Here is a 13886-nt window from a genome sequence, read left to right as displayed (position 1 = left end):
TTTCTTCTTGGAAAAACCCCCTACCTTGGAAAACATACCACCAAAATAAAACAGGTACGATAGACTGTCAGTGAATCCTCCTTAAGCTTCTAAGCTTTTTTTTAACCTTGTAATCCTGAACTTGATAAGAAGTCAGAGGATAGGGTGAAAAAATAAGATTGGACTTCTTTTCATCCCCTTTGCAGTTTAAAATTCACTTGGAAAGAGCTTCAGAAAACATCATTTCCAATAGATAAGAATGCACAGATAAGGCAAAACCCAAGAGTCAGCAGTGAGGGGATGGCACCTCCAGCTGTGTTTCTCAGCTCTCCCTCTGACCTAGAAAAAGGCTTGTGGGAAACCAAGTAGGAAAAGACATGATTAATTCATGCACAAGTGGATTGAGGCCGACAGGATTCCTTACTGCCTTTCAGAGTCTTCCTGATGCCCGCCCTGGAGGCAGAAATTAACCAGGGTTATTCAGGGAACCAGACTTCAGTTGACAGCCTGGCGAGGAGAGGCAGAGACAGCAGCAGAGGGCCTTTAAGGGGAACACTGTTGGCTGGGACAAGAGTGAGATGAGATGCCCCCAGATTTTCTTCATCCCGACTGACATTTCCAGAAAACATGGTGCATGGTGGTGTGCGTGTCTGGATTGAGCTGCAGAGTGAAGAAGGAAAAGAAGTTAGTGTGGAGATCCTTCCTTAAACCTGAAGGCATTCACTATCTAAATAAGTCCAAATATCTTTTACTGAATCACACAGGAATGCCTGGACAGATCTCAACACATTGTATAACTTAAAATATACAGGCTGCATGGGGTACATGAAATTTGCTTTGGAGGACTTCAGGGACATCTTGCGGGGAGGGGGAATTTTTCTCCAGAGTAGCTGAAACTGAAGTTTAACTGGAGGCCTCAGATAGTGGCTCAACAGGCCATCTTATTGATACTAAGACCAGAAAGGAAGAGTGGTTTCAAATTCAAGCACCCTCCCACTGGCAGGCACTGACCTGACACCTGGAGGTATCTCAAAGGCAGGCCCCGGGATGAATGCAGCGGGTTATCTGTTAATTTGATTTGGAAGTGATTCTTCCAACTGGCACTATATGTTTCAGAATCACCTACACATTCATTTTTACTTAGAAGCGTACCCCTCATATCCTAGCCACATTCCTGGAGAAGGGATTATTAATGGAAGCGGGAAATGAGGTCTTAAGCAATGAAAGAACTTGACCAAACAGCAACATCTGGTGATGTCCACAGACTCACAGGAGAGGGCTTCTGAACGTTTCTCAAGCTGTGTGATTTAAGGGCATCATGCAGAGGCTAAGGAGAGGCACTGGGACGTGCCAGGGGGAAATGCTTCTTTCTGAAACTCAGGACCTGACCATGATCCCAAACCTTTTTGCTTCCGGAGCTTCAACTCATTTCAGCAATTTGTCCTTAATGAAGAGACTGTATTGTTTCCACTAATGAGCTCCCAGGATGGCAAAAATCCCATGGGCAAACTTACTGTAGGATTGTTAGCATTTCTTTTCACAGAGGTTCTGTCCCCATTGGGCCAGCTCCCAACAGGCCCCCTGGTGAATGACTGACCTTGTCCTTCTCCATATCTGCATCGTTCAAATGTCCACTGCAGATGGACAACAGCCATGGAGTGATGTAATTGGCTCTCCAGAGCTATCGCTCATGAAGGGACTTAATACAGCTTATGTGATGAAACAGCAGCCTCTGCTCTATGTTAATCACTCTTAGAAAAATACTTAAGTTCCTGTTTGGGAGGAAATGATAGTAAAATTTAGGTAGACCACCATTTGTCCTCTGGAAGCTTCCAACAAAATTACTTGTTGTTAAAGACAAATGTGTTCAGGTGGATCAGCTCGCAGAGTTAGAAAATAAAATGCAAAGCTGGGAGTGAGACAGTGTGAGACAACCTCAGGTGGCCCAAAGGAGAGGCCAGGCAGGAGTTCTCTCCCAGGCCTCTGGTCCTGGATTTTCTCCAGACAACCACAGGTAGTTCTTATGTCAGTGGGTGATGAGGAAACCAAAGTCTGGATTATTCACAGAGACCTGGGACCCCAGCAGAGAATTCAATGGCAGGATAAACCGGCAGGTGCAGCCTCAGCTGCTAATCCCACAATCCCTCAGAAAGAGCGAAGCATCATCTCAATGCTCCTTAAGCTTAGGTGTTCAGGTGGACTTTCTAAAGAGCTCTGACCCTGCAAGGAAGTCAGGAGCAGCAAATCGATAATGGTGATTAATAGGAAGCAGTCATCGAAGGCCAGGTTTGACCCCAGAAAGCAGCAAGGTCAGCGTCTTCCTAGTTACTCCCTGTGGCTGGAGCTTACAGAGGACATGACCCTCAGCCCAGACTGCGCTGAGAGATCAGAGAGCCTGAACAGCGGTGAGGGGCTGGGTGGCTCCCAAAGAGCCCCTCTCTCAACTGCAGCGGTCTGGGAGCCCAGGAAAGGGCGCTCAAACGGATGAGAGAGGAGTACACCCCCCCAGGGTCTCGTCCTAGTCTGATGAGCAGAGAGCCGACTGGGGGCCTGCAGAGGGACAGCGCTGAACCCCTCGGGAGGGAGGCTGTCTAACACGCTGCTCACCATGCCCCCGCCTCACCCAGCATCGTGGGCCTCCGGCCCTGGCCAAGGGGCACACTGACCCCTAGAGTGGGCCCTCGAGGGGGCCTGGCTGCCGCACTGCTCTCCCTCTTCCCGGCCGAGACACCCGCCGTTCAGCTTCTGCATCTACACAATGAAAACGCAGCTACCTCCCTCAGGGCTGGGGCTCACCGTGTCCGTCCATGGAAAGCCTGGTCAGTGCCCCCCATCTGCAGCACGCTGCAGATCCGTTCGGGCCTGACCTTCTGTATGGCTCCGGGAACCCTGCTGAGCGCTCTGTGGTCACATACATGGGAAGGCAATCCGACAACGGGGGGATGTATGTACATGTTATTGGGGCTTCCCTGGTGACTCAGTGGTACAGAATCTGCCCACAATGCAGGAGACGCAGGAGGTGCAGGTTTGATTCCTGGGTCAGGAAGACCCCCTGGAGGAGGGCATGGCCGCTCACTGCAGTGTTCTTGCCTGGAGAATCCCATGGACAGAGGAGCCTGGGGTCACAGTCCCTGGGGTCACAAAGAGTTGGACACGACTAAAGCAACTGAGCACATGTCTATGTGTAGCCGATTCACTTTGCTCTACAGCAGAAACGAAAACACATCATTGTAAATCAGCTATACTCCAATAAAAATTAAAAAAATCATTTAGACCTAAGAATCCACACCAGCAAATGCGGGGCTCACTCCAAGCCAGCACTTGACACCTGCCCCCTGGCTTTGCACAACACCAATTAGAGCAGCAATACCTTTGTTTTTGAAACACTTAAAAAAAAATCCACTTCCTGGACTCCCATTTGGATCCTCTTCTCAACCCCATATGTGGAGTGCTCAGCTTTGGGTCAGATCTGCTTTGCTCCTGAAGCCACCAGCCCCTTAGATGATCCCATGCGGCCCCATGACCATAAGCACCATTCACATCAGGGGAAGGCAGGGTCAGAAGACTCAGATACTCTACTGCCCACAGGACACGTCTGCTTGGATGGACCTTGCTATGGCTGGGTTTTCCAGAAACACACTGAGACGGAGCTTGGGATGCAAGAGGCGTATTAGAGATGGCCTGTGAAAGGGAGTGGGAGGAGGCAGGGCAGGGCAGAGGGAGGTGAGCTCTGAGGCTGACAACCCAGTGTGACGTGGGAGTTGTGCAGTTTAGACCGCCTACCGGTGGTGTCTTGCATCAGACTCACCTTGCTCAGTCCCTGATGCAGGCTGCCCAGGGAAGGGTGTAATCAGGAGTGCTCTGCTGCCTGAGACTCGCTGGAAGTGGTGGCCAGGTGGAGGCTATTTGCCGAGTACCCTTTCACAGCTGCAGCAAGGTCCTCCTCCAAAGGAAGCTGGGCAGGAGTCACCAGGACTGCCACAGCTTGTGCAGGGGCCATTGCAAACTCGGCAAGTCCACAACCAACCCTGGACTTCTCCCTGCCCCCAACCTGTACTCTCCCACCTTTGTGTGTGTGTGTGCTGGGTCTTAGTCACGGCATGCAAGGTCTTCGATCTTCACTGCACAGCATGTGGGATCTTTAGTTTTGGCATGTGAACTCCTAGCTGTGTAGTGTGGGATCTAGTTCCGACCAAGGATCGAACCTGGGCCCCCTGCATTGGGAGCATGGGGTCTTAGCCACTGGACCACCAGGGAAATCCCCTTCTCTCCCATCTTTTTAATCTCAGAGTGGCCAAGAGTCCTAGCACTTTGCTGAGGCCAAATCCCCAGGTCTCAGAATTGACTCTTACCTTCCTCAAATGCCCATGGTCAGTCCACGCACAAATCCTTTCAGCTTTACATCCAAGATCTATCCAGATTCCAACCACTCCTCACTTCCTTCACACTGCTCCCTGCTCAGCCACACCCCAGACTGTCCCCTGTGGTCAGCGGCTAGAGCCCAGTAGCCCCTCCTACCAACTGGTCCCTCTGTTCATCCTTCCTGATCTAGTTTCTACAATCAAACTGGGTGATCTTTTAAAAATATAGTCAGACTGCCTCATATACCTGCTCAAAACCAGTCAGTGGCTTCATGTTCAGGATGACATTAAAAAATCAACCTGTTACCAGGACTCAGAAGCGCTACATCATTTGGACTCGGTCTCTCTCTTCCATGTCTCACCTTACTCTTCCCACGTGCTACTCCACTCCTCTCTCCCCTCTCTAAAGCTGTGGTACCGACACAGGAGACATCACACACAAGGGGTCACTGGGCGCTGGATATGTGGATATTCAGACTAAGATGTGCTGGTATGAGTGTCAAACATACACTGGATTTTGAAGACTTGGTATGAAAAATAAGAATGAAAAGGTTCAGACTTCCCTGGTGGTACAGGGGACAAGAATCCGCCTGCCAATGCAGGGGACATGGGTTCGATCCCTGGCCTGGGAAGACTCCACGTGCCTTAGAGTAGCTAAGCCCGTGTGCCATAACCACTGAACCTGAGCTCTAAGGCCCATGAGCCGCAATTACTGAGCCTGTGTGCCACAATTACTGAAGCCCACGAGCCAAGATCCCACGCTCTGCAACAAGCGAAGCCACCACAATGAAAAACCCACACATTGCAACAAAGAGTAGCCCCTGCTCACCACAACTAGAGAAAGGCCTGTGCAAAAGTAACGAAGACCTAGTGGAGCCAAAAAAAAAAGTTTCTTAATTTTTTTAATAGTGATTATGTTGAAATGACAGTAGCTTGACTGTACTGGGTTACTAAGTTGGCTCTTCTTTGTTTTTAAAAATACTCTTTAGAAAATTAAAATCACATATGTGCCCTGTGTCTTGTTTCCACTGGACGGTGTTACTCTACACCAGGGGTTGGCAAACTATGGTCTGTGGTCTAAATTCTGCTCACTGCCTGTTTCTGTAGGGCCTGTGAGCCAAGTCCAGTTTTTACATTTTTAAATGGTTGAGAACAGAAGAATAGTAATTCATGACATATGAAAATTATATGAAGTTCAAAATTCAGTGTCTGGAATGGAGTTTTATTGGAAAAGAGCCATATTCACTTGTTTCCAGATTGTCCATGGCTGATTCTGCACCACAGAAGCACAGCTGAGTGGTTCCAAGACAAACATCCTGACCCATAAAGGCAAAATTAATTACTCTCTGGCTATTTCTAGAAAAAGCTTGTCAACCCCTGCTCTACACGCTTAGCTTACTTTACCTTTCTTCATAGAAAAATACTGCCTCTCCTGTTAATATGATAACCTTGGCAAAAGCGTGTACTTTTTTCTTCTTTGTTCCGTGAACTGCTGTCAGCACCTACAACAGGGCTCTGGCACATATTAAGTGCTCTATAAATATTTGCTGAATCAATACATTTTAAAAAAATCTAGATTTCGGGGGCTGTGGAGGAAGCACCTTATTAATTAAAGGACATGATTCACTACTACTATGACCTACTTTCTGTTTCTTGGTAGGTCAAGCTAAGGTTAATTAAGACCCAGGCAAACCCACACATAATGAAAGGAAATGCTGACACTTGGCCTGGTAACCCACTGGGCTTGGAGACAGAGACCAACACTGAAGTAAGGACAATATGCTTCAAAAAAAAAAAAAAAAAAAAGCCTTAAGTTATTTTAATAAATGCCATGATTTTTTTTAATGCTTTCCCCCCTCCTCTTATAGAGGAGAGGTAAAGCTGTCCCAGTTATCAAAAAATTCAAATCTCTTCTTCTTCACTGGGCTGCCCGTCGATGTGCTTTCATCCAGCGTGTCTCCCGTGTCCTGGGAACCTGGATCAAAGGACTCTGCTGCCTCCAGGAGCTCCATGTCGCTTCCGTCTTCCTCGAAGGACTTCTGGAATAGGTCGTAGATCTTCTGCTGCTTTGAGTCCTTCATCAGAGGAAGAAAAGACATCAGTACCCAGGCATTAACATTGACTTTTCCTCCACCTCTGTGGGACCAGCTCAGTAAACTATTTATCACTCGAGCAGCCTTACTGCCTTCATGTCTGGCTGCTTCTCTGCTGCTTGTTGGGAAAAAAGAAAAAGAAATGGTTGTGAAAACAACAAAGGACCTGCTCTCACACTAACTTATGTTGGGAATGCGTCTCCCTTCTAACTTTACAAATCACTATTTCAATGAAAGAGCTCCCAAATTCTCACTTCCTCCAAGGCCTTTTTTCACTAAGAGGTTAGTTAAACTGCTAAGTCAACTGCCAAATCAGTGTGTTCAGCCATGGTTTATACCCGATTTTCAGAGTGGTTAACATATTGATAAGTAGATACATGCACCCATTTTGGACTACCCTGAAGTTACAATGATTACAACTGTGCCTCTGTGTTGATGACAACAGTGTAGGGCTAAAATCACACCCAGTGGTTACTACCACAACATATGATGCGCTCGTTCTCACCCCTCTGCTGATCTCTTCTGTCTCAACTCCCAGCCCTGACCATCATTCAACCCAGAGGCACACATTCAGTGTCTCCAGTGACCTCCCACAGGTCCATAAAACCAAACCTGTCTAAAAACCACAGCCGTCTCTCACCTCAGTCCTACATCTCCGAACCAGCTCCTGTTCGCTCGTTTTGATGGTCTCCCACTTTTCACCCAGTCCCCCCAAGCTTGTGATCACCGGGGTGTCCTGATTCCATATCTCACACATCAAGGTTGGCTTCTCCCTCTGATCCCTCCTAGGTACCTTGCAGGCAGTTTGTTTACTTGGGCCACGTGGCTCTGTACCTGCTGGGACCTGAAATGGCTTCACTGCACTTCCTGCCTCAGGCCTCTTCCCATATCACGGGCCCACAGGTCCGGCCCAGGCCTGATTTTTCCCTCTAGACCCCCCTCTGCTAAGATTCTCCTGTCACGTCACTGGGCACCCTGTGTCTACCTCGTCAAGTCTGCTTCCCTGGTTTTCCAGGCCGTTTGTAGTCAGGTCTCAGCCTAATTGGCCACTTTCTGTGCTTTCATGAAAGCCTTCCACGTTGGTGACGCTGAGTTTTTGAAAACTGATCCTGCGAGGACTCCAGATTATTCAGTAACCTGTGCCCTACATTCGCGCGCCATTCAGGATCCCAGATATTCAGATGGGGCCTGACATTAAAGTTGATTAAGATCAGCCTCATAGCAGCCCTGTGCCCTCCTCTACGATAACCTTCATCAAGCTTCTGTCCAGGCAACTAAAAGTCAAGGAAATGCTCACAAGGCAGCCTACTCCAGATAGAAGTAACTGTCCACGTTCATTGGAGTCTGTGGTGGCAAAGCTCTGTGCTAATCTGGAGCACACACAAAGGGAAGCAAATTCTAAGATCAGACAAATATTTCACTTCCCCTCTCAGCAGGCAGGCAGACATGACCTTTTTTGCTTTTGGCTCCTCTACAAGGAGGCAACATTTTCTTGTCCTAACAGTTGATAAAGTTTTCAGTTTTAATTACTAATCTAAATATTGATAAACTCTGTTTGTATTATCTTGCATTTGTATTTTTAGGCAGAAATTCTTAATTAATTCAGAGCAACTGAGGTTCAGGCCAGTATAAATAAATGAGTTATAAATAAACCTATTCTCAGTTGAGAATCCTTTAAAAATAAGGCTCTTTCTTTTTAAAGGGCAAATAATAAGCAAGGCTCTGTCAAAACAGTCATTGTTCAACTGAATTAGAGAGTTCTTTAAAAAGTTTAAAAATAAAGTTGTTTTTTAAAATTGGCTTATTAACTGTAAGGATAATTTATATTATAATTTATATCTCCCCCGAGTCTAATTTCTCCCAATAATTACACCCTGAAAAAAGAATTTAGTTTTAAGTAAATGTAAAGATCACACCCTCAGACAAGTCTTAGAATCACCTACAAGGCTGTGCTGATTTAACTCAGCTTTGATGCTCAGTGATTCCACAGGAAGGAGAAGCCACCTCAGTTTTCTGAAGAGCAAGGCTGCCTTTCAGCACGAGGCTCAGACCTCTGTCCAAGACCTCAGACCACTTTCTCTTTAGAAACAATCCTCTCAGGACGTCCTGAGTTCTCACCTTCCTCGTCAACCACCTGAGCAGGTGAATGAAGACCAGCCCTGGGAGTCTCTGCACCTCTCGTTCCTCTCTTCCTTGTTTCACAGAAACGGAGGGAGAAGGGCTGTGGCCGCCATGGGGCTGGAGAGCTAGGCCAGGGCAGGCCTGCTGGGCCCAGGCTGTTCTCACCAGAGGCAAACAGATCTCTCAGCCCCTCTGACAAGGGCCAGCTGCTCACGGAAGGATGCTTACGGGCCTCTTACCCTCCTTGATAATAAGAGAGGCTGTCACACAGGGAATGCTGGCTGAGTCTGGAAGCCTTCTGTCTTGAGCTGGCTTCACATGACCCGTGACTGCGGACCAGTCTTGTGTGAAAGCGCAAGTGTTAGTCACTCAGCCGTGTCCAGCTCTTGGCAACCCCACGGACTGTAGCCCACCAGGCTGCTCTGTGTATGGAATTCTCCAGGCAAGAATATTGGAGTGGGTAAACAGATTTGCAGGGCAGTTGTGGGCTAGTCTTACTCCTATGCAGATCTCTGTTCATCCCTTTATAAAACAGGGAGACACTGAAGATAAAATGCAGCGACAGAGGGGAAAATATGCACATGAAAGCAACGCCCTGTGTGAAACAGTCCCCACTGTGTGCTTGGGATGTGTTCCTTGGCTGGCCTGCAGCATGGTGCTGCTATGTACTTTTTGCAACAATTTAGCAGTTTCCATGGGGAATTTTTTGTCAGTTTCTCATGGCCTGATGACAGCATTTGGAGGCCTTGGTTTTAGGAGGATCTAGGAGGCTACATGAAAAGCAGCAGGAGTTAATGTCAGCACTTCTCCGTAAAGGGATGCACACACGGATTGACCTGAGAACAACTGCAGCTGTCATTTCGGCTCTCAGGCTGGGGGAGATTCCAGGAGTGATTCACACCTTCCTATTCCAAACCTCAGGATGCCCCAGTGCAGGGAGCCATGGGCTGGTGTTACCTTGTAGAAGTAATCTGTGGCTTCTGTCATTTCTGAAAAATTGGTCTCAGAGAGCCCGGCTTCACCCAGAACTTTAATCTTCTCTTGAATCAGGGGCCTGTTGGGGAAGAAAGGAGCTGCAGTGCATGGACCCAGCACTGATTATAAGACCACCCCCCTGTGCTTATGGGACAGCTTACTGTCTCACATCTCTGCAGTTCGCCAGGCATGAACACCCATCCTGAAATACCTACTTCCTCTCTATTGTAAACCAGCCAAGTCAGGACTCAGATATCAGACTCAAAGTTCTTCCTACTGGGAGATGTGTATGAAATAAATGCCATTACAACAAAGTTTTGGACCTTGTGCTGTTATGAGCTGCCTGAATAACAGATCCACTAACAGACAGGAAAGAAGAAGCAAGCCACACACAAAGTAAAGGTAAGATGCCTCGGTCAGCATGCTAGAAAGAGAGGTAGGCAGTGGAAACAAATCAGATAATCAAGAAACTTATTATCAGGAAGGGAGAAATGGAACTGGGAGGGAGCCTTTTGAGATCTTTCTCTTAGGTAATGGATATGTAACTCCATAGAGTTGAAAATTTTATCCCAGTTCTGCTAAGAAAGCACTGCATGACCCAAGTGAGCCACTTTCTTTGGATGGCCCAGCAGCAGCACTGAAGAGGTGGCCTTACGGTACCAGCAGACGTCACCAGGGGACAAAGGAGGAGTTTCCCTGTCTGTGCAAGTGCTTTCACGTCTAGGAACAGAGTGTTTTACAAACAAAATTCCACATACATTTCATCCCAGTAGGTTTTCCTCCCTTTTCTCAGGTCAGTGGGAAGGAGCCACATCCTCTTATTCCCGCAAGGTTTCCTCATCCCCCTCCCCCGCCACCCCACTGCAGCCACAGTAATGCTGCGCAGGGGGCCAGACAGGGTCATGATGAAAGGGGGACTACTAGTGAAGTCTTCTGTGTGGGTCCCTGGAGAGCTCCCCCAAAGCAGAGGCTCTCAGGGAGCAAAGAAAACACATCATCAGTGTCAAGCCCAACTGCCGGGCTGCCAGTGGCCTCACCAGAGGTAGTCATCAGCCGTGCCTCTTGCCACCAGGTAGTGGATGCTCACGGAGCTCAACTGTCCGATGCGGTGCACCCGGTCCTCAGCCTGTATCAACACCTGCGGGGGCGGGGGCAGGGTGGAGGCAGGTCAAGGTCACTCGGTTCATCACAGACCCTCACTGTGAGTCACACGGCTGGGGGCCTGTGAGCCTCTGCCCACAAACGACTTGTCATCTGACAAAAGGGAGAAGCAAACACAGCACTGGGTAACACGGGGAACTCAATCTGCAGCTGCGGCTGTGGGGGGCTCCCCAGCGCTGGGCCTGGTGCTGGGCACTGTAGACAGAAGGCAAGCTTCAGCTCTGCCACTAGCCATGACAAAGGGGACCCAGCATACTTTCTGTCTTCCTCCGTGGAATGAAAAGTTATCTTCTAAATAGATAAAAATACTGTACCCGGGCAGAGGCCAGAGAGGATCAGGGGTAGGGTGGCTTTTTTATACCGTGGTAAACCCTACAACGAACAATGAAACCCACCAGCCATGGTTTCTATTCTAAGATGCCTTCAGCTTCTAAGCCCCCCATCATCATTAAGGCCATTGCCAGCCTGTGGCAGTGAAAGCCACACCCCATCAAGACGTCAGGAGGGAGAAAACTTTACGAGTCCCAACAAATGTCTTCCGTCTGTTGCCACAGTAGTCAGCTCATCAGGTAAGGCCAGTGGGCACCGTGGCCGTGTCCAGGGAACACCCACCGTGGTTGCCCTGCTGTGGCCCCATCACTAAAGCGGCTCCCAGGGGTGGTGGATAAAAGGGGCTCAGGCTGGGAAGGCAGAGGCCTGGGACCAGGGCTGCCACGTGCTCCCCTTAAGTGACAGCTATGCTCTCTGAGCCCCCAGCGTCTGCAGGGAGAGGTGGATGTGGAGGTTTCTTCAGAACGTCAGCCTACCCGCTGATAATGAGTTGGAGTCGATAATGCTGCTACACAGCAGGGTGCTGTGAAGACCCAAGATCTGTTTGTGAAGCTGACGAACAACGAGGAGCCACGACGCTAGCACCAGGGACAGCGCACACAAGCCCCGCCTCTCGCCTCCCCCACCCCCCAGAAGGACGCGCGCCCCTCACCCCTGGGTTCCAAAACAGCTCCCCGAACACCACCAGGTCAGCCGAGGAGAAGGTGAGGCCCATGTTGGCGGCGGTGATGGACAGCACGGCCACGGCGGGGCCCGGGGACACCTGGAACTGCTGGCAGAGGTCCTCGCGGTCGGCCGAGGAGGTGGAGCCGTCGATACGGATGTGCTGCACGCGCTGCGGGAACAGGGAGGGAGGCGGCTGGACAGGGGTGCGCAGAGAACCGCGCTGCTGGGGCTCCGAGCTCCAGCAGGTGCCCTCTGAACTGCTTTCGGAGCTTCTTTCTGGCCTTTCCTTTCAAACTGAACCTTGTGTTGACAGGACTGTAGGTTCACGTTTGTATTAAGCAATAATACAGAGGGATTGCTTGTCCATTACCCCAATGATAATATTGGTAAAAGTATTGTTAGTCGTTGGGTTGTGTCCAGCTCTTTGCGACCCCGTGGACTATAGCCCACCAGGCTCCTCGGTCCATGGAATTGTCTAGTGTTCTCCCAAATACTGGAGTGGGTAGCCATTCCCTTCTCCAGGGGATCTTACCCACCCAGGGATCAAACCTAGATCTCCTGCATTGCAGTCAGATTCTTTACTATCTGGGCCACCAGGGAAGCCCAATATTGGTAAAACTACAGCATAATATTATACCCGGGAGACTGACTTTGATACAATCCACTGACGATATTCAATTTTCCATTTTACTGAGACTCATGTGTATGTGTTCTATACAGTTTTATCCCACATGTGGGTTTTCACATATCTGCCTTCACAGTGGAGACAGTGAATGGTTCTAACCACACAGGGATGCTCCGTGGCCCTTTTATAGCCCTGCCCACTTCCCTCCTACCCACCTGGTCCCTACTTATCTGGCCTGCATTTCTAAAATGTTCCATGTCAGGAATGCTATATAGAGTCAAACACTATGTAAACTGTGGTCTCTACTCAGCACCATTGCCCAGAGACTCATCCCAGTCATTGCATGTACAGACAGATCACATGTACCTATAATTATACCTCAGTAAGGCTCCCCTGGTAGCTCAGACAGTACAGAATCTGCCTGCAATGCAGGAGACCTGGGTTCGATCCATGGGTCGGGAAGATGCCCTGGAGAAGGGAAAGGCCACCCACTCCAGTATTCTCACCTGGAGAATCCGACAGGGGAGCCTGGTTGGCTACAGTCCACGGTGTTGCAAAGAGTTGGAAATGACTGAGCAGCTAACACTTTCACTTTCAAAGCAATTGAAATTGAAATAAATTTTAAAAGATGGGTTAAAACAAACATGTTCATGGTTCTAAAAGCAAGAAAAATCCTTCAGAAAGTCTTCAGCAATGGTTCCAGAAAACTTCTTCTCACTGCTTTGCTCAGATCTGACCTCGGCCTGCTCAGAACAGCTCAGCAGCCAATGCACAAACAAGAAGAGCATCCTGGGCTGAATTTCAAAGGGTGCTTACCTTCCTCTCAAGCTCCTTAGTAATTGCATCCAGAACCACCTTATGATGTGCAAATACAAGAAACTTCTCTCGTCCACTTTCCAGCAGGTCCAAGATATATTCGCTGCATTTAACAAAGACAACAATAAACTGAAAACATACTCAATCTCACTGAAGTTAGTTACTGACCTCATGCAAGTGACTGCATCTATGGCAGACACCTTTGGGGTACCTGGCTCCCTGGCCCATCCACTCCCTCCTCTGAGAGCTGACCTTTCCCTCCTGCCCTCAGAAGGTGTAGGGAAGTCATCTTCTGCCATGTACAGAATTCTTCCATACTTTTTAGCCATCTCCCAAACACAAATAAGTTGAAGTATCTTTATGTTTTACATGTTTCTGAGAGGTTCCTGAAACAGTCTTATAACCTGAGATCACACTAGATAATTAACAGTTTTCACTTTGGCCGCTACCATCATTCAAGTGTGTTTTCAATAAAAATTGAAGTGCTGTCTATAAATCTGAAAATGCCTGGGCAGGGATTAAGGGATTCTTGACAGTAATCAAATTTCTGGCAATGTAGTTTTGAGAAGTAAGTGGGAAATGGCAACCTACTCCAGTATTCTTGCCTGGGAAATTCCATGGACAGAGGAGCCTGGGGGACAAAGTCGTCATGTCGCAAAGAGTCAGACACCACCGAGCATGCACACGCACACATGTACTCATACTCAGGAGATGGGTCAGGATAGCCCTCCAGCTCCCTTCCACATCAGACTGCACGCC

General features: G+C 48.6%; 1 protein-coding gene across 2 annotated transcripts in view; it reads right to left on the bottom strand.

Annotated features, from left to right (window-relative positions):
- Window positions 1–5529: 5529 nt before the first annotated feature.
- Window positions 5530–13886, bottom strand: part of SMARCAL1 (SNF2 related chromatin remodeling annealing helicase 1) — a 52563-nt gene continuing 44206 nt past the window's right edge. For both annotated transcript variants that reach the window (XM_020896322.2, XM_020896324.2), the window contains 5 exons: window positions 13128–13230; window positions 11673–11855; window positions 10567–10667; window positions 9512–9608; window positions 5530–6415 (listed from right to left, as the gene is read on the bottom strand). In XM_020896322.2, the coding sequence (XP_020751981.2) occupies window positions 6203–6415; window positions 9512–9608; window positions 10567–10667; window positions 11673–11855; window positions 13128–13230 (697 nt within the window). In that variant the 3' untranslated portion in view covers window positions 5530–6202. The remainder of the gene's footprint in view (window positions 6416–9511; window positions 9609–10566; window positions 10668–11672; window positions 11856–13127; window positions 13231–13886) is intronic.

Source organism: Odocoileus virginianus, chromosome 30 (genome assembly GCF_023699985.2).
Source record: "Odocoileus virginianus isolate 20LAN1187 ecotype Illinois chromosome 30, Ovbor_1.2, whole genome shotgun sequence".
NCBI classification, from domain to species: Eukaryota; Metazoa; Chordata; class Mammalia; order Artiodactyla; family Cervidae; genus Odocoileus; species Odocoileus virginianus.
Note: the sequence above shows the minus strand (reverse complement) of the source record. Positions and strands in the feature narration are given on the sequence as shown.